The sequence below is a fragment of the Lithobates pipiens genome, unplaced genomic scaffold (genome assembly GCF_037356315.1).
Source record: "Lithobates pipiens isolate NorthernLeopardFrog02 unplaced genomic scaffold, aLitPip1_a1.2 Scaffold_22, whole genome shotgun sequence".
In the NCBI taxonomy this organism is placed as follows: Eukaryota; Metazoa; Chordata; class Amphibia; order Anura; family Ranidae; genus Lithobates; species Lithobates pipiens.
In genome coordinates, this window is record NW_027507784.1 from 28,807,863 (window position 1) to 28,830,537 (window position 22,675).

At 42.5% G+C, this 22,675-nt stretch overlaps 2 protein-coding genes across 4 annotated transcripts in view; both read left to right on the top strand.

Moving 5' to 3' along the window:
• LOC143923494 (F-box only protein 6-like) overlaps positions 1-11,131 on the top strand; it is a 230,946-nt gene extending 219,815 nt beyond the window's left edge. For all 3 annotated transcript variants that reach the window (XM_077447189.1, XM_077447188.1, XM_077447186.1), the window contains exons 7-8: positions 10,233-10,365; positions 10,823-11,131. In XM_077447189.1, coding sequence (XP_077303315.1) covers positions 10,233-10,365; positions 10,823-10,957 — 268 coding nt within the window. In that variant the 3' untranslated portion in view covers positions 10,958-11,131. The remainder of the gene's footprint in view (positions 1-10,232; positions 10,366-10,822) is intronic.
• LOC143923499 (nuclear factor 7, brain-like) overlaps positions 1-22,675 on the top strand; it is a 744,238-nt gene that overhangs the window by 476,829 nt on the left and 244,734 nt on the right. The gene's annotated exons all lie outside the window — the stretch shown is intronic.

Genomic DNA, 22,675 nt, shown 5'->3' on the forward strand with positions numbered 1-22,675 from the left:
GATTGTGAGAAAAGAAATTCAAAACCCACGTTTGACTGCATGATCCCTCCAGAAAGATCTGGCAGACACTGGAGTTGTGGTACACTATTCCACTATAAAGAGATACTTGTACAATTATGGTCTTCATGGAAGAGTCATCAGAAGAAAACCTCTTCTACGTCCTCACCACAAAATACAGCGTTTGAACTTAGCAAATGAACATATAGACAAGCCTGAGGCATTTTGGAAACAAGTTCTGTGGACCGATGAGGTTAAAATAGAACTTTTTGGCCGGAATGGGCAAAGGTACGTTTGGAGAAGAAAGGGCACAGAATTTAATGAAAAGAACCTCTGTCCAACTGTTAAGCATGGGGGTGGATCAATCATGCTTTGGGGTTGTATTGCAGCCAGTGGCACAGGGAAAATTTCACTAGTAGAAGGAAAAATGGATTCAATAAAATTTCAGCAAATTTTGGATGGTAACTTGATGCCATCTGTGAAAAAGCTGAAGTTAAAGAGAGGATGGCTTCCACAAATGGATAATGATCCTAAACACACCTCAAAAATCCACGGGGGATTAAATCAAGAGGCGTAAACTGAAGGTTTTGCCATGGCCTTCACAATCTCCTGATCTCAACATTATTGAAAATCTATGGATAGACCTTAAAAGAGCAGTGCGTGACAGACAGCCCAGAAATCTCAAAGAAGTGGAACACCTTTTGGCGGTCATGCTGTGCACGTGAGAGGGGAGGAGCCTGACTGCGGCTTCCACGCGAGCGGATGGAGGAGGACCCGCCGTATCGATCGGAGCTGGGCGCGGTGTGAGAGCGCAGCGCTCCGTAATGCAGCCAGCATCAACCCCTTCGCCTGCAATCGAACGCTGCACGCACGAGACTGAGTACTCCTCCAGCGGGACTCGGAGGCGTACCACCGGCTGACGGAGCTGAGGACCTCGCTGGAGCGAACGGAGCCCCCGGATCTCCCCCTCCCCCCCCCCGTACACCCGACGCTGAGATTTCCCTGTGAGCTGAAGAATCTGAATTCAAAGAAGACGACAAACAGGTTAGATCTAAGCATTGCTTATACCCTGAATGTTACTTCAAGGCCTGTTAAATACACAGCAGCAGTATAACAGGAGTAATACAGGTGAGCAGTGTTAATTGAAACCTGTAGAACTATGTTCCATGGAGCGGAAACGTGCATTTAAAATACGTGTACTCAGGAGAAATTAGCTGGATAAAGCGGATGGACTGGAAAACGAAGCTGAGTTCTTAATAAATAGTTTCCCTGAGAAGACAGGTTAAAATGTATAGGCTCAATAAGCCTTGAAAAGTTCTGCCGGGAACCTTGAAACACTTTTGAACTGAGTGTCTTTCCTGTTTTCCTGTTTTTTTTTTTTTTCTCCCTTTTGTTCCTACTGAGCATCACCTGTGTTTGAGGCCGGTATAGTACAGTCACTATGCTTAGCGCTAGAATGAGATGAGAAGCAGAGGATGATATTGACTATGTGTTGCACCTGTGTCTCCTTATTGAAGGTGAATCCGAAGGTTTCAAAAATAGTGCTGAGGAATTAGTACCTCTGGTCCCTTTTTTTTTTCTCCATATCTCATTATCAAGGGAATACTTCAGTGTGACAAAGGTAAAAGCCTTTGCTCGATACTCTCTCTCTTTTTCTTTTTTTTTTTTTTTTTTTGTGACATATTTTGGGCCATTATAGCCAAGACACGGACACATAAGGGGTATATTTAAGGACACGGAGAAGTATAGGTAATCTCCCCTATTGTCGGTAGAGTGCACCAACGGTAGACCGTCAGTGAAGAATCCCTGGAAAAGAAAAGAAAAAAAAAGGGGGTCTCAGATATTCCCCGATACTTATACAGTGACCACTAAGTGAAAGGGGAATCCTGGGGAGGAGAAAGATAAAGAGGGACAACATGAGGGGAAGAAACCCAAAAGTTAATGATCCCAAAAACCCAAGAGAGAGTCTAAATACAAGTACAATCCAGAAGTACCTTAAAGAAACCAGCCAAAAAAGTCCTGGTATAGAAAAAAAACAGCTGGGCACACGAGAGAAGAGGAAGGAGGCAGAAAGATTAGTTGGGTCACAGGCTGACACTTCCGGTGAGGAGTTGGATTTGGATTCGGATGGTAAGGGAAAGGAGCAGAGGGATATTTCCCAAATACCAACAAAAGGCGAAATACAGGAAATGTTCACGAGCTTGGAACATACAATCAAAGCAGAGATTTCAACCGTAAGGGCGGATATGGGACACCTGTTAAGGAGGATAGAAGAAACAGAGGAACTAACGGTTAAACAGGCTCAGGAAATAATAGACTTACAATTGCAAACTAGAAGGATGCAAGAGGCTCACAGGGATATCTTATATAGAATGGAGGAACAGGAGAACCAGAGCCGACGTCAAAATCTTAGGATCAGAGCCCTGCCAGAACAACAGGGAGAAGATCTAGGAGCAAAAATGGCAAAGATATTTAACCCTTTACTAGGTAGAGTGGAAGGAGAAGAATTAAAGATCGATCGAGCATACAGAGTGAGGAAACCTCCAGGACTAAGGGAAGAGGTACCAAGAGACGTGATCATAAAATTTCACCTCTATGAGGATAAAGCCAAGATATGGAGCAGACTAAGAGGACCGTCTCCAATACAATATGAGGGTACAATACTACAAGTTTTCACAGATCTCTCTGCAGGAACCCTGGCACGGAGAAGACAACTAAAACCCCTATTGGAACAGTTGAGAAGCGCAAACATAAAGTACAAATGGGGGTTCCCGACAGCCCTGTTAGTCCAGAGAGAGGGAACCACTATCAAGCTAAAGTTCCTAGATGAACTAGAAGATTTTTGTAATAAACTGGGAATTCCACCTCCCAAGATCCCTCGAGATCCACGTGAAATTTAATGTGAAGGGACTCTATTCAATAAGGGGGTGGGGGTGGAGGGCGATGGTTGTTTTTTTTTTTCTTTTTTGCTATGGCTCTGGTTTGAAATGGTCTTCCTTTTTGTTTTGTTTTTTTTGTTTTTTGTTTTTTCGGGTTGGGGAGGGGGGGGGAGGGAAAGCCCGGGGAGACAAGGGCAGGGGGGGGATTGACAGGAGGAAGGATCGGATGGGCTGATCCGGGCTCCACCACTCCTTGTTTGTATAGGGGGAATCCTTCTCCCAAGGGGTGGGGGGAGAAGGGATACAGAAGTGGAGGGTCGCAGTCGGAGTTACACCCTAGTAGGTATTGCTTGCAGAGGGGAGCTGTGCCCCCCAATGACAAGTAAAGGCCAGGATTGGGCCAGTGGGTGGGGAGGGGGGGGTGAGGAGGGGTGGGTGGGGAGGGGGGTTAGGTGGGAAAAGAAAAGCCTTGCAGAAGGGGGGAAAGAAAAAAAAGGGAAAATTATGGGTAGGGTAAAAATTTACAGAATAAATAGGCCATCAGACAACCTTGGATGACTGAGGTAAAGTTTTTGTCATACAATGTAAAAGGATTAAATTCTCCTAATAAAAGGTATAAAGTTTTAAAGGAACTGCAGCAATATAGTGCAGAAGTGGTATTCTTGCAGGAGACCCATCTAACCCAGGATACGAATACTAATTTATATTCAGATAGGTTCCCGATCTGGTTCTATGGGGACTCCCCAATAAGGAGGGCGAAGGGAGTGGCGATTGGATTTGAGAAACATACAAGATTTACATTGCTTGATAGGCTGACTGATCCTGAGGGTCGATATTTGTTCCTTAAGGGAGAACTAGGAAACAGGGTGTTTACGCTCGCAAATGTATACTGTCCAAATAAAAATCCAGTTGGATACTTGAAACAAATACTACGGAGACTAGCAGACTTTAAATCAGGAGATGTAATATTGGCAGGGGACTTAAATTTTTGTATGGATCCGGCCATGGACAGCACGTCCCATGCAAGGGGGTCGAATGAGAGGAATCTGAAAATAATTAAGCATCGCCTGAAACAACACCAAATGATGGATGCTTGGAGGATCCAACATGAAAAAATAAAAGATTATACCTTTTTCTCCCCCGTGCACGGGACACACTCCAGGCTGGACTACATATTGGTGGATCACAGGCTGCTAGAAGAAGTCTCTGAAACAAGGATAGGAATAGTGTCGCTGTCAGATCACTCCCCAGTGATAATGAAGATGAGGATACCCGGAATTTATAGAAAACCTTTTACATGGAGATTAAATGAAAATTTTTTACAGGATAAAGAAACTGTAGAGATAATCAGGAAAGAAATAGAATTTTACTTCTTGATGAATAATATAGGGGAAATTTCGGGTGCCTCCCTATGGGAAGGACATAAAGCATACATCAGGGGTATCCTCATCTCCATAGGAGCAAAAAAGAAAAAAGATAGAATAGAGAAAAGGGAGAATCTGATAAAAGAAGTTTATAGATTAGAGCAAGAGCATAAAAAACATAAGGGTCAAAAGCAGGAACCATATCATCTACTGATCAACACGAGAGAGGAACTTAAGGACTTGATGGATCAGGAAGCAAGGAGGGCATGTGAGGGAAGAGCCAGAGAGAGATACTATGGGAAAAATAAAACAGGTAAATATCTAGCGAGACAGCTAAAAGGGAAGAGGGAGACTAACTTTATTGATAAAATTCAGGACAAGAATGGGAAGATGGTCCATACTACCAAGGAAATTGCGGGGGTATTCAGGCAATATTATGAAGCTCTATATAACGTAGGCCAAAAAGGGGGGCGAGGTAAAGGGGATGAGGAAATTATTAAAGAGTTTTTGTACGACCCCAAACTACCGCATTTACAAGAAAGTGATAGAGATAATATAGATAGACCTATCACAGAAGAGGAAATTCATAAAGCGTTAAAGGAGACGGCATCGGGTAAAAGTCCGGGACCCGACGGGTACACAACTTTTTACTATAAAAAATTTAAGGAGATATTAGTCCCCAGATTATGTAAATACATGAACGGTTTAGGTACAAAATACGAAATGAATGCAGAGGCCTTACAGGCCACCATCACGGTATTACCAAAGGAGGGAAAGGATCATTTGCTCTGCTCCAGTTATAGGCCGATAGCACTATTGAATGCTGATACAAAACTATTCGCAAAAATATTGGCGTCTAGATTGAAGGAAAAGATGAATGAACTAGTGCATCCAGACCAGGTCGGGTTTATTCCCGAAAGAGAAGGGAGGGATAATGGAGTAAGGGCATTGCTCCTCCTCCAGGCCCTAAAAAATAGTGGGACCCCAGGTCTATTCCTGTCTATAGATGCGGAGAAAGCATTTGACAGGGTAGACTGGGGACTCATGATAGAAACGTTAGAAGTAATGGGTGTGGGACCGAGAATGATCCAATGGATCCAAGTACTTTATAATCATCCGCAGGCCTCGGTAAAGATTAACGGTGAATCCTCTGCTCAATTTCAAATGGGAAACGGCACCAGACAGGGGTGCCCGTTATCCCCGCTCCTTTTTGCTTTATCTTTGGAACCATTACTGGCCGCTATCCGAAACAACCAGGACATAAAGGGGATTGAGATGGGAAGGGATGAACACAAACTCGCAGCCTATGCGGACGATGTGCTCTTTTTTATTACCAATCCTAGGATTACGATTCCGAACTTGCTGGGGACTTTGGAAAAATTCGGCAAAATATCGAATTTGAAAATAAACCTCAGCAAGTCCGAAGTCTTGAATGTTAATATTAGCATCCAGGAAGAGGAGAAACTCCAGGCAGAATTCCGCTTTCCCTGGCGTAAGGAAATTAAATATTTGGGAGTTTACCTCACGAACACGATCAGGAAAATATACATGAATAATTATATCCCATTACTTGATGAAATTAAAAGAGAAATAAAAAAAATCTCAACATGTCCCCTCTCCTGGTTAGGACGGATTAACGCGGTCAAAATGTTTCTGGTCCCAAAGATTATATATAAGTTTCAAATGTTGCCCATCCCGCTCTCTCAGGCCTACTTCAGAACACTGAAAAATATAATCTCTAAATATATATGGCAATTTAAAAAGCCGAGAATTAGCTGGGCGGTATTAAGCAGGGGGAAAAGACAAGGGGGACTGGCAGCCCCGGATCTAAAAAGATACTACAATGCGGTAGTTTTGTCACGAGTAGTGGAATGGGCGAAAGAGGTAAATGAAAAGAGATGGGTGAGTTTAGAAAAGGTAATGAGTCAAGCTCTTTTAGGACGTATAATTTGGAACCCTCCACAGTATAGGACAATAGGATCCGACGCACACGAGATAACACGTTTAGCATTTAAGATATGGGATCGCACACACTCACAAAATAATTGGGGGTATAATTCACCGTTGATTTTTCTCAAGGAAAACGATTACTTCACACCGGGAAAACAGGAAGTAGGGGGTAACTGGATAATAAAAGGAAATGCACAATTAAAAGACATATTAGTTAATGGTAGATTAATTCCATTTCAAGCACTGAGCGTAGACACTGAACTTATGAAGATCGATGCATGGCGGTTCCTCCAGTTAAGTCACTTTATCTCAAATCTCCCTCAGCCAATTCGAAGTGAAGAGGATCTGAGACCTCTAGAGCGGTTATGCCTGAGAGAAAAATCGAAAAAAAATATAACTCGAATATATAAGATTCTCTCAGAGGGAGACGAGCGGGAGGCCCCGCCATACATCGAAAAGTGGGAAAAGGACTTGGGGTCACAATGTAGCACTCAAATTCGTAAGCAGATATTCAAATTAACTCACACCGGGGTAGTAGATAATAAGCTGATAGAGACAAATTACAAATGTTTATCAAGGTGGTACGCTACTCCTGACAAAACGGCCAAATTTGTGGCAGCGCAATCTGCGGATTGCTGGCGTGGGTGTAAAAAAACTGGGACTATGGCCCATATTTGGTGGGACTGTCCCATTATTAAAAAATATTGGAGGAAGATCATAGAGATAATAAAGATTGTAACTAAAAAGGAAATAAGAGAAGATCCTTGGACGATTCTATTTCATGGGACAGATGAACCCATAAAGCTATACAAAACCTCGTTAATCCCCATTCTTCTAGATACCGCCAAGAATTTAATCCCAAAAAAATGGAGAGAGACCGAAAGTCCTAAAATATCGGAATGGATTTTTCATGTAAATGAAATACAAAAAATTGAATACTATAAGGAAGGGGACGAAGATCTAACAGCAGAAGTGGGAGGCCTAGATAAATGGACTCCATGGGAAGAATTTAAAAACTCTTGGAGATATGTAGAGGAAATTACACAATAAATATAAGGGAAAGAAAGGGCGAAGGGGAGAAGGAAAAAGGGGGAGAAGGGGAAGAAAAAGGGGGGGGAAAAAAAAAAAAAAAAAAAGAGAAAAGTAGGAGGATGGGAAAAACTAATACCCGGCCAGAAATAATAGATACAACTATGGTACCCATAAGTAATCTGCAAGGCAAGGGGGGGGGGGGGCGGGTGAAGGCAGAGGGGTATTTAACGTTTGGATGGTATAGTTATAAGTTATAAAGAAATTAAGAAATGTTTGTATTTAGGTGTAATAAGGTTTTTCTTTTTCTCTTTTTTGTAAAATGTTTTATACACTCTTTGTTGGGAAAATAGTATATATAAAAAATTTGAGATAAATAAAGAATAATAAAAAAGAAGTGGAACACTTTTGTTAGGAAGAATGGGCAAAGATACCTCAAACAAGAATTGAAAGACTCCTCGCTGGCTACAAAAACTGTTTACAAGCTGTGATACTTCCCAAAGGGGGCAGTACAAGATATTAACTCTGCAGGGTGCCCAAACTTTTGCAGACTCCATTTTTTTTGTTTTCTCTAATTTTGAAAGTGTAAATGATGGAAATAAAATCTAGCTTTTTTTGACATATAATAAGAATGTCTAATCTGTAATTTGATGCCATTTGGAGATTTTTCCATCTTTCCTTGGCTTCGTTATGCACATTAATGCACATTTTTACCTGGGGTGCCCAAACTTTCGATCCCCACTGTACATCAATATTCATGGCTGTGGTTTTTGAATGGGATGTCCATCAAACTTGTATAGGTGTATTTGTCAGAAGTTCACAAACTTTTGGCCATATGGTGCATTTACAGATGAAATGAACCCCGTTCACACCGACCGTACACAAATATGCGGCCACACTGGACTGGGCTTTTTTTCCGTGGGGCCGAATATTTGCGTATCTCCCTTTGTGCGTGGTGCACTCCCAGCACAGAGACCAGGGTCTCAGCGGGGCCCCATACTAAAAATTGGGACCCGGATCTCCTGATTCCGGGCCACCTGATCGCTGTGATGCCCGCCCCCATGTTTTCTTCCCCTGTCAATGGTGGAGAGAGATACTTAGTAAAAAAAAGTGTGTGTAAAAAAAATAATAAAAATTAAGTCCAAAAGTCCAAAAAAATACCTAGATCAAGGTTTGATTTAGGTCAGTGCCAGGGTAAGTATTTGGGTCAGGGTCAGTTTTTTTTTTTTTTTACATTAGTATCAGTGTGTCAGTAATGCCACGTACACACGTAGCGGAAGTCCGTCGGACTTTCCGAACGAGCTACTTGCCCACACACGGCACTTTTTCAGCGGACTAATACGGAGTACTAAGTCCGCCGTACTATCCGCCCTACTTTTGAAATGAACGGACTCGCCCACACACACGGAGGAAAGTCCGCTCATTTAGAGCGGTCTCCAGGTAGGCGGGGCCCGCGAAGGAGACGTCGTTGGCCCCGCCACCTGGTATGGACTTAAAGGGGAACCCCAACGCCGAAAAAAATCGGCGTGGGGGTCCCCCCAGGTCCACATCAGACCCGTGTCTGAGCACGCTACCCGGCCGGCCAGGAAAGGGGGGACGAGCGAGCGCCCCCCTTCTGAGCCGTACCAGGCCGCGTGCCCTCAACATGAGTGGTGCCTTGGGGAAGGGGGGGCCGCGCGGCCCCCCCACCCCAAAGCACCTTGTCCCCATGTTGATTAGGACAAGGGCCTCTTCCCGACAACCCTGGCCGTTGGTTGTCGGGGTCTGCGGGCGGGGGGCTTATCGGAATCTGGGAGCCCCCTTTAATAAGGGGGCCCCCGGATACTGGCCCCCCACCCTATGTGAATGAGTATGGGGTACAATGTACCCCTACCCATTCACCTGTAAAATAAAGTACAAAAAAAACCACAACACACAAGATAAAATAGTTTATTGCACAGCTCCGGGGGTCTTCAACCCATGTGACATCAACCGATGACCCCGCCCCTTGTGCCGCGCGGCCCCCCCTTCCCCAAGGCACCCCCCATGTTGAGGGCACGCGGCCTGGTACAGCTCAGGGGGGGAGCTCGCTCGTCCCCCCTTTCCTGGCCGGCCGGGTAGCGTGCTCGGACACGGGTCTGATGTGGACCTGGGGGGACCCCCACGTCGATTTTTTTCGGCGTTGGGGTTCCCCTTTAAGTCCATACCAAGTGACGGGGCCAGCGGCGTCTCCTTCGCGTGGGCCCCGCCTACCTGGAGACCCGCTCGAAATGAGCGGACTTTTCTCCGGGCAGGAAAATTCCACTCATTTTAAAAATACGGTGGACTGGCACACACACGGCCGGATTGTCCGCCGAAATGCGAGTCCGGGGGGAAGATTGGAGTGCAAAACTACTTTCTAAGTCCGCCGTACTTTTGGGTCAAAAAAGTATGCCGAAGGCTACACACGGGGGGATTGTCCGGCGGACTTCAGTTTGCCCGACTTTTCCACCCGCTTGTTTGATCATTAGTGCCAGTGTGTTTTAGGTAAGGTTAAAGAAAGAAAAAAAGGCAAAATGTGCACTATTGTTTTTGGGCTGTACTACGGGTACAAACAAAAACTAACATACCCATATGTGGCATTGCTGCGATCGTCAAGAGAAGGAGAATTTAATTTGGGTTGTTTTTTTGGTAGTAGCAATAATTATACAGCAACATTTCTTTTTTAAATGTTTTTTTTTTACTATTTTTGGGCTAGTTTTCCCTTGAAAAAATAAATAAATCAAGAGATATCCATTATCATGTAAAACCAAATGAAAGCCCAACTTGTCCTGAAAAAATGCGGTATAATCCACCTGAATGCACAAAGTAGTTGTGATGAAATGTACAATTTTACTACCACATGTCAAAATTGCAAAATTGTGCTTAGGCATTTAGATTTGTTTTACCCTTGGGGCGCAAAAGGGTTAAAAGTTTGAACAAAAATAGTACCTAAGCTGTAGTCTTATATAACTGAAAGTTGTGGTAATGCCCTATGAAACTTTCTTCCCCTCAGGTATGCGTCTAGGAAGGACTGTAGCTGCCAGTATGAGTTGTTAGTCCGACTGCTTTCTGAAGACAAGAAAATGGTACAGGAGTTTCGCCCACTGCCCGCGAACCTACCGGAGGGTGATGGCCAATGGCATTATGTAATGTTCCAATTGCAATTCCTTACCAATCCTTCCATAATGTTACTTTATGTAAAGAGTTGCTGATGAAATTTGACACATCAATATGTGTAAAACCTCATGTTTGAACAGAAATTCTGATATTTTGACACCACTCGTAGCAACCCTTTCCTCCATTGCAGCTCTCGGTCTCTTTGGTGTCAACACTTTTGGGAGGGCTGGATGGCTGTGCCCCCCCCAAGCACCATAGTACTATCCTCTGACCCTTGACACTCACAGATGGGGTAACTTTGACACAGAATGTTCTAGATGAGCTGCAATCTTCCACACACAAAGTTCTGACAACTTTATATAATTTCCTATTTATTGTACCCCCTTTTCTACATAAATTAATATAAATAAATAAATAGTACGGTAGGTGTAGCAACCCTTAATTCAAGTTTATGTTAAGACTTCTCTACTTTCTCTTTCTCTTTAGGTAACACGCACATTCAGTAACTATGGACCAGGAGTACGCTATATATCTTTTCAGCATGGCGGGAAGGACGCTAAAAACTGGGCCGGCTGGTATGGTCCGCGAGTCACCAACAGCAGCATCACTGTAGACATTTAGGGTCCAACTGTATGAATGTGACATGTTTTCCTTTCCCCTTCTAGTGTCGAAGGGCTCTGCTAACCTACAAATTTTAGTATGCAGCTGTCTTTAAATTGTAATTCAAAGCAACGGAAATATGAAACATTACTCTGTCATTGTTCTGGAACCAGTACCAATAAAGCATGACTCTCATCCTCAGACTTTTATTTTTTCTACAAATAAATCTAATGGGTAATATATTTGGCTTATGCAACAACCAGTTGACGTGAAGCTCTCAGTGAAAACTGTAATAACTACAGTCACTGTTGAGGAGCATGGTAACATGCATCTATTTATTAAAAAAAGAATTGCCAATGCATGGCAACAGCCCAAAAAATGCACTGGCAACCCTTTTTAATTGCAACACACAGTACTACAAATGAATGGCACAACCCGTAGTATTCAATATTGAGTTGCCCACCCTTTGCAGCTGTAACAGCTTCAACTCTTCTGGGAAGGCTGTCCACAAGGTTTAGGAGTGTGTCTATGGGAATGTTTGATCATTCTTCCAGAAGCGCATTTGTGAGGTTAGGCACTGATGTTGGAGGAGAAGACCTGGCTGGGTTGAGGTCAGGACTCTGTGAAGGCCTGTCAAGTTCCTCCACCCCAACCTTGCTCATCCATGTCTTTATGGACCTTGTTGTAGCTGCAAAGGGTGGGCCAACACAATATTGAACCCTACGGAATAAGACTGGGATGCCATTAAAATTCGTGTGTGTGTAAAGGTAGGCGTTCCAATTCTTTTGACATTATAGTGTGACTGAAAGTTGCAGCAACTACAAAGTAGTTCATGCACTACTTTGGTCCAACTTTCATGCAACTGTAGGGCCATAGATTTCAATGTTAACCCTCAAAAGTTGCATTAAAGTTGTACCTGAATGTGTTACAATGCAAAAGTTGTCCATTATCACTGGTCAAAGCCAAAGTCATACCCAAGTTGTACCCATCCAAAGTTGCATGAAAGTTGCACTCATGAGTCATACAAGTGTGAATGGAGCCTAAGTCCCTGGTATAGGAAAGAAGACTTACCTGGTTTGCTACATCCTAATATCCAACTTTAATGTGAAGACAATTCCTTTGTCCATGTAGTGCAAAGAAAAAAAAAAGGTTGCTTAACCCACCCTTCCCCAGCAACATACTCCTCCATTTTCCTCCTCTGAGAGTGATGCGGCCGGTCAGATTGAGCCAGCAGGGTAGACTGTTGTTGCAGCTGCGCTGGACACTTCAGTCCCTGTATATATCACACAGGAGGTTTTCTCTTCTACCATTTGTAATTTGGAAAAGAAGATTGATGCTATGATATCTCTCCATAGTGGGTCTAAACGTAGCAGATCCCCATCTAGTGCTCAGGACCCTCTTATTGAGGTGCAAGGGGCAGGGGATCAGGATGATCTTCCAAGAGATTTGGAAGATACTAATATATCCTCTTCTGAGGAGCCTAGTATAGAGTGAGTATCATCACAAGACAGGTTGCTTGTACACTCTCTTACTAAATTGGTTTGTTCAAACTTTTGGCTGCCTGCAGCGCAGGCTCTTGGTGAACCCACCTCTGGTTTGGGATCATTAAAACCTCCCCCTTCTGGGGATGCTTTTCCTATTCATTCGTGGCTAAAAAAGCTTATGTATTCTGAATGGGAACATCCGGATAAACAATATTATCCTCCCAGGAAATTCTCCACACTTTACCCTATGGAGGAGGATTTTTATAAGAAATGGGGGGTTCCAGCAATTGATGCTGCAATTGCCTTTTCATGGTGAACGGCTATTTGGAGATGATCTGGATAAATACATCCAAAGGATCTAAAATGGGAACAGCTCTCCATTAAGAAGAAGTTTAAACATTTCTCCTTTAAACGTGCTTCCTCACCTGTGCCAGGGGCATCAGCCTCTAGGCAGTCTCGATTGCCTCTACTGTCAAGTTCGAGGGGAAGACCCCAAGGGCAGCACCAGGGTCAAAAGAGATCTTGGGGCAGAAAGCCCACAAAGCAGAATGCTAAAGCCTCCTTATGAAGGGGCGCCCCGCTCGCTCTGGTGGGGGGAAGGCTCCTGCAATTTTCAAAGATCTGGCTGGAACAATGTCAAGACAGGTGAGTGGCTTCTTCAGTTTCTCTAGCTTACAAACTAGAGTTCCGAGAATTTCTGTCTCCTCGTTTTCTAATATCAAATGTTCCCAGGTATCCAGAGAAAAAGAAGTCTCTCTTTCTAGCTCTGGATCATCTATTATCCCAACTGGTGATATCAGAGGTTCCCTTAGAGGAACAAGGCACAGGTTTTTATTCAAACCTTTTCACGTTTCCAAAACCAAATGGAAAGGTAAGACCCATTCTAGATCTCAAAGATCTGAATCGACACTTAAATATCCGATCCTTTTGCTTGGAGACAATCCGATTAGTTGTTACCATCCTGCAGGGAGGGGAGTTTTTGGCTTCAATCAATATCAAAGATGCATAGCTCCATGTGCCAATATTTCCCGCTCCCCGGAAATTTCTACGCTTCAAAATAGAAAATCATCATTTTCAGTTTGTGGCCCTGCCATTCGGTCTTGCCACAGCACCGCGGGTGTTTTAAAAAATTCTGGCACCTCCTTTAGCAAGATTAAGGGCTCAGGGCATAATGGTTCTAGCCTATTTAGACAATCTAATTTTAATAGATCATTGAGTCTCAGGTTTAAACCAAAGTCTGATCACAGCTGTAAACTACCTGGAATCTCTGGGTTGGATACTCAACCTAGGACAATGCTTCTTAAAACCATCAAGGAGATTGCAGTACTTGGGGCTGGTCATAGATACCGTACAGAAGAAGGTATTCTTACCCTAGAGAAGAATCAGTTCCATTATAGGACTAATTCAACTTGTCAAAACAAAGAAAAATCCTTCCATTCGGCGGTACATGAGATTGTTAGGGAAAATGGTGGCTTCCTTTGAGGCCGTCCCTTACGTTCACTCAAGACTGCTACAAAACACCATCCTGAAGGTCTGGAACAAAAAGATTCAGGCTTTAGATTTTCCAATACGCTTGGCTCCCAACATACCTCAGAGCCTAAATTGGTGGTTGATATCCAGCAACCTCCAAAGGGGGAAATCTTTTCTGCCAGTATCCTGGAAAGTGGTGACAACAGATGCCAGCCTTCTAGGCTGTGGAGCAGTCCTGGAAGAAGATTCTGTCCAGGGGAGATGGTCCAAGTCAGAAAGGACCTTGCCTATCAACATTTTGGAGATTCGGGCAGTACGCCTGGCCCTAGAATCTTGGACAGTCAGAGGATTGTCCTGTCAGGATTCAATCCCACAATGCCACAGCTGTGACTTACATCAATGACCAGGGGAGCACGAGAAGTCGTGCAGCCCAAAAAGAGGTGAATCATGTTGTAGCTTGGGCAGAAAAAAACAGTCCTTGTCTATCGGTGATTTTCATTCCAGAAATAGAAAATTGGCAGGCAGACTACTTGAGTTGCCACCAATTATTCCTGGGGGAATGGTCTCTTCACCCCGACATCTTCCTAGTGATATGTCAGAGATGGGGTATTCCGGACGTGGACCTGTTCGTGTCCAGATTCAACAACAAAGTCGACAACTTTGTGTCGAGAACAAGGGACCCGCTAGCATGCGGAACAGCATTAGTCTTCCCATGGGATCAGTTTTCACTGATCTATGCATTTCCTCCAGTTCTGCTACTTCCGCGTCTTCTACGCAGGATCAAGCAGGAACGAAAGGAGGTGATTCTGGTGACCCCAGTATGGCCCAGAAGATCTTAGTTTGCCGACATCATAAAGATGGTTGTAGGAGTCCTGTGGACTTTGCCATTATGGCCAGACCTTCTCGCACAAGGTCCGGTATTCCATCCTACCTTATGGATGCTAAATTTAACGGTTTGGCTATTGAAACCCACATTCTAAAGGATCATGGGTTATCTCCTGCAGTAGTGTCTTCTTTGGTTAATGCCAGGAAGCCGGCTTCCAGAATAATTTACTATAGAGTCTGGAAGGCATATGTTTCTTGGTGTGGATCCAGGGGTTGGCACCCCAGGAAGTATGTCATATGTAGGATCCTTGATTTCCTGCAAATGGGATTAGAAATGAAGCTGGACTTGAGTACTATCAAGGGCCAGATCTCGGCCTTGTCAGTGTTTTTTCAATGGCCTCTTGCTTCCCACTCTCTGGTACGTAGCTTTATACAGGTGGTAACACGGATTAATCCCCCTATCAAGGCACCTCTAAATCCTTGGGATCTAAATTTGGTCTTATCAGCTTTGCAGAGTCAGCCTTTTGAGCCTTTATGGGAAATTCCCTTGTTTTGACATTCCCTTCTTTTGACAAGAAAGTTAATCTTTTTGGTTGCCATTTCTTCTGCTAGAAGAGTATTGGAACTAGCGGCTCTATCTTGTAAGGAGCCATATTTGATCATGCATAAGGATAAGGTGGTTTTGCGTCCTCATCCTGAATTCCTACCAAAAGTGGTAACAGGTTTTCATTTTAACCAGAATATTATTCTTCCTTCTTTTTTCCCAGAGCCTGAATCTAGGGAAGAGAAGGCACTACATTCCCTTGATGTAGTAAGAGCAATCAGAGTCTATATAAATGCGACCACTCAGGTTCGCAAAACAGATGTTTTGTTTGTACTGCCAGAAGGTCCAAAAAGGGTACAAGCAGCATCAAAAATGTACTATTTCCAAAGGGATTCGTCCAGTGATTGTTCAAGCTTACGGCTTAAAGAAGAAAATTCATCCTTTTCATGTTAAAGCACACTCAACCAGAGCAATCAGTGCCTCTTGGGTGGTGCATCATCAGGCCTCTATGGCTCAGATCCTCTAGCCTCTTTTTTGCCCTACTTTTTTGTCGTGTCTCCCTCCCTTCAGTTGCCATTGCTATGGAGCATCCCACATAGTAACTACTATGGCTCTGTGTCCCCTGATCTATGAAAAAAAAACAGGATTTTTAAAACAGCTTACCTGTACAATCCTTTTCTTTGATGTACATCAGGGGACAGAGAGGTCCCTCCCTTCTTGGTATACACTTGTATTGCTTGGCTACAAAACTGAGATACTCCCGGTAATGGGAGGGGTTATATAGGGAGTGCACTTCTTGTCTTAGGGCGTGCCAGTGTCCATCACCTATTGGTTGCCCTATAACCCACATAGTAACTACTATGGTTCTGTGTCCCCTGATGTACATCAAAGAAAAGGATTTTACAAGTAAGCTGTTTTAAAAATCCTGTTTTTATGTGGTACAAATTGAGACCCACAATGTTTGTAAAGAACAAAAGAAAAAGTTGAATGAACTTTATTGGTTGCAACTTTTAACCCCAAATAAAGGAAATGAGTACTCCAAAGGTATATTAGAAAAAGCGCAAAAGTTTATTAACAAGCTTAAATTGATAAGATCTGAGTGTATGATACAATCAAACACATATATGAATATAGTAAAGATTTTTCCATAGGTGGGGCCCAATACAGGAGTCGCTATTGTAGATCTCTACGTGTTTTGCTTCCTCAGGAGATCCTATACATTTTGAAAGATGTATAACAGTTAATGACAAAAGTCATGTAGTAAAGAATATACATATCGTAAGTATTGAGCACTCACATGCATGCACAGAGCTAGAGCCAGAGCCTATATAATGCCCCGTCTCAGATGGCGAGCGGGAGGGAAAACCCCCCCAAAACAGCCCAAAGACGTGGGGACACAACACTGGAATTGAGGTGGCTGCAAGAGGAGCAAAAGTCATAAACATACAAGAGATTCCTGACTGTCACCCATCTACTCTTTTCTAGTGCCTGAACCTCTTTGTCTCCACCCACCTCTGTGCTGGCCCCTGCCGTCACCTGCCAGGTATGTTCCCAGCTCTCCTTTAGTGTGGATGGTCTTCTTAGTGCTGACAGTTGCTTCCCCAGATGCAGAACCTGGGCTTCCAGGGAAACAATGTGCTTACATTTTGCACAGCAGTATTAACCTTCGATCGGATGATCAAGGAACGCATATATGCCGCAAGATGTACACCAAGTCGCCACTCCACACCTGTCGGGCATCGTACCTATTAAATTTAATGAGGATTGGGGATAATACCCTGTCCAAATTACCTAACAACTAGCTTCCACTTGTGTTGCATTACAATGTAACATGTTTGCATTTTAATGCAATGCATGTGAAACTCACATCACTGCACTGCACTCTAAGACCCCTTTCACACCACACCGCCCTTTGCATCGGCGGTAAAACGCCGATATTTTTAGCGTTGTCTTACCGCGCATTTCGGCCGCTAGCGGGGCGCTTTTACCCCCGCTAGCGGCCGCGAAAGGGTTTAAACCGCCAGCAATACGCCGCAATAGCTGCGTTTTGCCGGCGGCATTACAGCGCTGCCCCATTGATTTCAATGGGGAGCAGCGGTGGAGGAGTGGTAAACACACCGCTCCTTCACGCTCCAAAGAAGCTGCTGGCAGGACTTTTTTCTGACGTCCTGCCAGCGCACCGCTGTAGTGTGAAATCCCTCGGGGCTTTCACACTACACACAATGGTGCAGCTTCTTTAGGGCGGATTGCAGGCGCCATTTCTAACGCTATAGCGCCTACAAAACGCCCTGGTGTGAAAGGGGTGTAACTCACAAACAGGAACAGGATGCGCTGTCACAGGAAACATACAAAATGCGTAACTTTTTAACATGTGCTAAAAGGCAAATTAATAGACATGGGTGCCGTCAATAAATTTGTTTCGTTCTGTTCCATTATGGTTCGTATTAAAATAAATTTACATTTCGTGTCCGAAATTCCGTTTCATTGTCGTTAGGTTCGTTAACTTGTACGAACGTTCGTTACGATGAATTTAACGGCACAAATATACCTCAATATGACAGTCGATGCTGATGGAAGTTTGGTTTTTATCCGAAATACGAAATTCCGTTGAAGAATTTCCTATCCGAAATACGAATTTTCGTTAGATGAGGGGCTCCCAGCATCCCTGTGCTGTGCCGACTTCCTCCTTCGGATTCGAAAAACAAAAGTTCGTACTTCGTACAGAATTCGGACGCATGGCAATTCGTATTTCGGATCCTCCCGAACGTACAAATTTAGGGAAATTCGTACGAATTTGAGATTCGTACGAAATGAATCGCACATGTCTACAAATCAATGAGTATTTAAATGGATGGAAATGTACATCCGGTTTCCCTGCATTTTACTGCAAGTCATTGTGAATTCATCCATACCTTTCCTCCTTATCTACTGCTTTACAGGCATACCCCACTTTTAAGTGGGGTTTATTTACTAAAGCTGGAAAGTGCAAAATCAGGCTCACTTCTGCATAGAAACCAATGAGTTTCCAGGTTTTATGACCAAAGCTTAAGTGAACATGCCGGGGTTAGAAGCTCATTGGTTTCTATGCAGAAGTGAGCCTGATTTTGCACTTTGCAATTTTAGTAAATAAATCCCCATTGTGTACTTAAAAGTGGGGTATGCCTGTATTCTATTTATTCTACTGCTGGGACTGCTGGGGGGGGGAGCTTTGTGTAGCACCTAATAAAACAATTCATTCAGTTTAAAACAAAAATGAAAGGAAAAACATTTTTGTATAGATAAATAAAACATTATAAATACCTTTTTTTCCCTTTATTATAAGTGATCACATTCCCTCTGTTCTCAGCTGCATAAGAGCTGGGGGTAGGAGACACACCAGAACACCGAGCTTCCCAGTGAATGGCTGTGCAGCGGGAGGCATATCAGAACAAGTCTGATCATTGGAGAGCAGGCTGAGTTCCTAACATAGCGAGAGAACTGACCACGGTGTGCTCTTCTGCTTAGTGTGGCCAGTTTTTAATAGGAAAGTAGGGGGACTGTTAGGAACACCAGGGATTTTGTACAAAGGAAGCAATATAAAGAGAACAGGAGACTTTCTCATACAAGTACATGGTATAGCAGGCACAAGAGTCCTGTGCGTCTTCTGGGTCGATTCAGGTCCGAATTCAGCCAAAAATTTAGACTGAAATCAGACCTGAAACGGTGAATGGGGACACACGAGACCCCTGCTGGGAGCCGCTTTGTGCAGCAATGTGAGCCCAGCCTTAAACACACATCAATCAATGCACTTCGGTAGTGTGAATTAGCCCTATAAGTTGCTTGGGAGGGTGGATTAAAGAGGGATTTCACTGGGAAAAAATATTAAAAGCCAACAGCTACAAATACTACAGCTGCTGACTTTTAATAAATGGACACTCACCTGTCCCGGGGTCCAGCGATGTCGGCAGCCGAGGCCGATCGATCGCTCGGCTCTCGGCTGCTGCCGCCACCATTCTAGGTGAGGGAATCAGGAAGTGAAGCGTTGCGGCTTCGCTTCCCGTTTCCCTACTGCACATGCGCGAGTCGCGCAGTGCAATAGTAATGGTCCGCGCTGTCTCTGGGACCCGTGTGTTTCCTAGCAGACAGCGCAGCGGGACAGGAAGAGGCATAGACTCTTCCTGTCCTGTGCTGAAAAACTCGGCTTATACTCGAGTATATACGGTAATAGGAAATTATATAAAGTTGTCAGGTCTTTGTGTGTGGAAGATTACAGCTCATCTAGAACATTCTATGTCAGAGTTCCCAAGTTAAAAATAAGCCCCGTCAGTAAATGTCAGGGGTCAGAGGATAGTACTATGGCGGGGGGGCGGGATATATACAAGTGTTATGGCGCTCATAAAAACACCCACCCACCTATCGTTATTTTTCAAAAACTTGAAAAACACTTTATATACACAGTATTTTAAAAATCATATTTAAAAGGCAAATAATAATGCTGCAAGTAATAATGCTGTAGGTACAATCAGCACAAAAAGGGAATGGAGTGGGATGGGGGGAATGGGAGGGAAAAGGGCGGAAATAAAGAGAGGACCCCTTCCTTAACAAAATCTATGATCTGACAAGGAAGGGGTTAATCTCTCTCTGGGGGGTAAAACTACAGTCCAAAAACAGCAGCCATCCAGTGGAAACGGAAACCGGTTCCCAATTAACACTGTAAAGACAAGAGAAAGAGGCGCCTCTGGGTGTAGACTGTAAAATTCCTATTTAATTCACATGTGGTTAAAAACACTCACATTATGTAATAAGTTATCAGGCAATGTATAGATTCCAAAACGGAGGGAGAAGAACCTCAATATGTCATCTGTATCCCTTGCGCTGGGGAGTCCTGTCGGCGTGTGTCCGCTTCTGGGGGCTATGTTGATATGCAGAGGCGGCCGATGTAAACAGCACGCGTTCGTCCGAGGCGTGGAACGCACGAGGAACTCCGGGTGACGGGGGATGACGTCACAGAGGATGCAACGCATTTCCTGAGCTGGCAATACCGTGGATGACAGGACGGCTGCGCTCCTTTGTCAAGCTGGCCGCTCGGAATCAAGGCAGGGATATAAGTACCAAACAGGGGAGAAAAGGGGCGGGGATACCGCAACAAATATACATGCAAAGGAACCGACAGATCACAAGCTAATGCAGGGGGACCATAATAATGTGAGGACAAGGAAATTAATTAATCGGAACAAAGAAAAAGAGTATATGGAAGAAGTGGTGATTGGTAGAAAGTAAAAAGTAATGATAATGAAAGGTATATGTATAGAAATGTATATATATATATATATGTGTGTGTGTGGTGTAGTAAAAAGAATTGGAAATGAAATGGAATGGACTGAAGTGAAAAATAATAAAATTAAGAAAAAGAAGGAGAGGATGAAAAAATGAAAATGAATGTAGAAAATAAGAATAAGGATAAAAATGGAAATAGAAATTAGAAAATAAAAACGAAATAATAGAAAAATATAATAATAATGAAAAATAATGAAAGTAGAAATAAAAATGAATATAAATAAAAATAAATATAAAAATGAAAATAAAAATAATAAGGAAAAAAATTAATAAAAATAAAAATAAATATAAAAATAAAAAAAAAGGAAATAATAATAGATAGTGAGTAGTAAATAATGAAAAATTATTATTTTAAAAATAAAAAATAAAAAAATTCATGAAAAAAGGGAAAAAGAAAACTGGATGAAAATGAATGAGAGTTAATAAATATTAACAAAATGAAAGCAAAAATTACTGGAGGCGGAATATATACTATTCCTGTAAGGTCAAATGTAAGAAAGGGTATATAAAAAATATATATAAATCCCCAAAAGCACTTATTCAGATCATGGGAGTCAAAAAATAATAAAGGGAAAAAAATATATCAGCAATGTAAAGCAACATTATGGAAGGATCTGTGAGGAATTGCAATTGGAACATTACATAATGCCATTGGCCATCACGTTGCGCTAGGTTCACGGGCAGTGAGGGAAGAAAGTTTCATAGGGCATTACCACAACTTTCAGTTATATAAGACTAGAGCTTAGGTACTATTTTTGTTCAAACTTTTAACCCTTTTGCGCCCAAGGGTAAAACAAATCTAAATGCCTAAGCACAATTTTGCAACTTTGACATGTGTTAGTAAAATTGTACATTTTATCACAACTACTTTGTGCATCCAGGTGGATTATACCACATTTTTTCAGTAAATGATAATGGATATCTCTTGATTTTTTTTTTCCAAGGGAAAACTGGCTCAAAATAGTAAAAAAAAAAAAAAAAAATGTATTTTAAAAATTTAGCTGTATAATTATTGCTACTACCAAATAACAACACAAATTAAATTCTCCTTCTCCTGACGATCGCAGCAATGCCACACATGGGTATGTTCGTTTTTGTTTGTACCCGTGGTACAGCCCAAAAACAATAGTGCGCATTTTGCCTTTTTTTTTTTTTTTAATCCCACCTAAAACACATTGGCACTAACTGACATCTGTTGGCCTGTGGGTTGCGATGCAGGAAATGATTATATCAGGGTAAGCATTTGGACTGAGCAAATTGAGACCAATTTCATACCTAATGTTCTGAAATTTATGTGTATCTAATTGTATGGCATAATTGTATTTTCTGTATTCTTAAACCTCTCTTTATGTTTATGTTCATGTTAGTTGCATACTCCCCTGAAGAAGCAAAAATGCGAAACATGTCGGGAGGATATATGATCATTCTCAGCAACTAACAATTTCAGGATCCCCTATATCTTGTGTCATGTAACTTTTTGTATAAAATGTGTATTTGCTATTATATTTTTGCTATTTTGGTTTCTCCAAAATAATTTTAACATATTTCCAACATTAAAGCTATGAATTCTTTTTTAAGAAATCTTTGTCTCTTTAATTAATGTACCGTTAAAAAATCCCCTGGCCCCCCCCTCCCTTTTTCCTATTCGTGGATATAATACTGATACTAATGTAAAAAAGAAAAAAAAAAACTGACCCTGACTTTGACCCAAATACTAACCCTGGCACTGACCTAGATCAAACCTTGTACCCATAGTACAGCCCAAAAACAAACAAACAAAAACATTTTGCCTTTTTTTTTTTTTAATCCTACCTAAAACACATTGGCACTAACTAACACTGATACTAATGTAAAAAAAAAAAAAAAAAAAAAAACTGACCCTGACATTGACCCAAATACTAACCCTGGCACTGACCTAGATCAAACCTTGATCTAGGTATTTTTTGGGGTATTTTTGTATTTTATTTTTATTATTATTATTCTTTTTTTTTTTTCACACACTTTTTTTTTCTCTTTAAGGGGAAAGAGAGAGATACTAAATATCTCTCTCATCCATTTACAGAGGAAGAAAACACGGGGGCAGGCTTCACAGTCACTGAT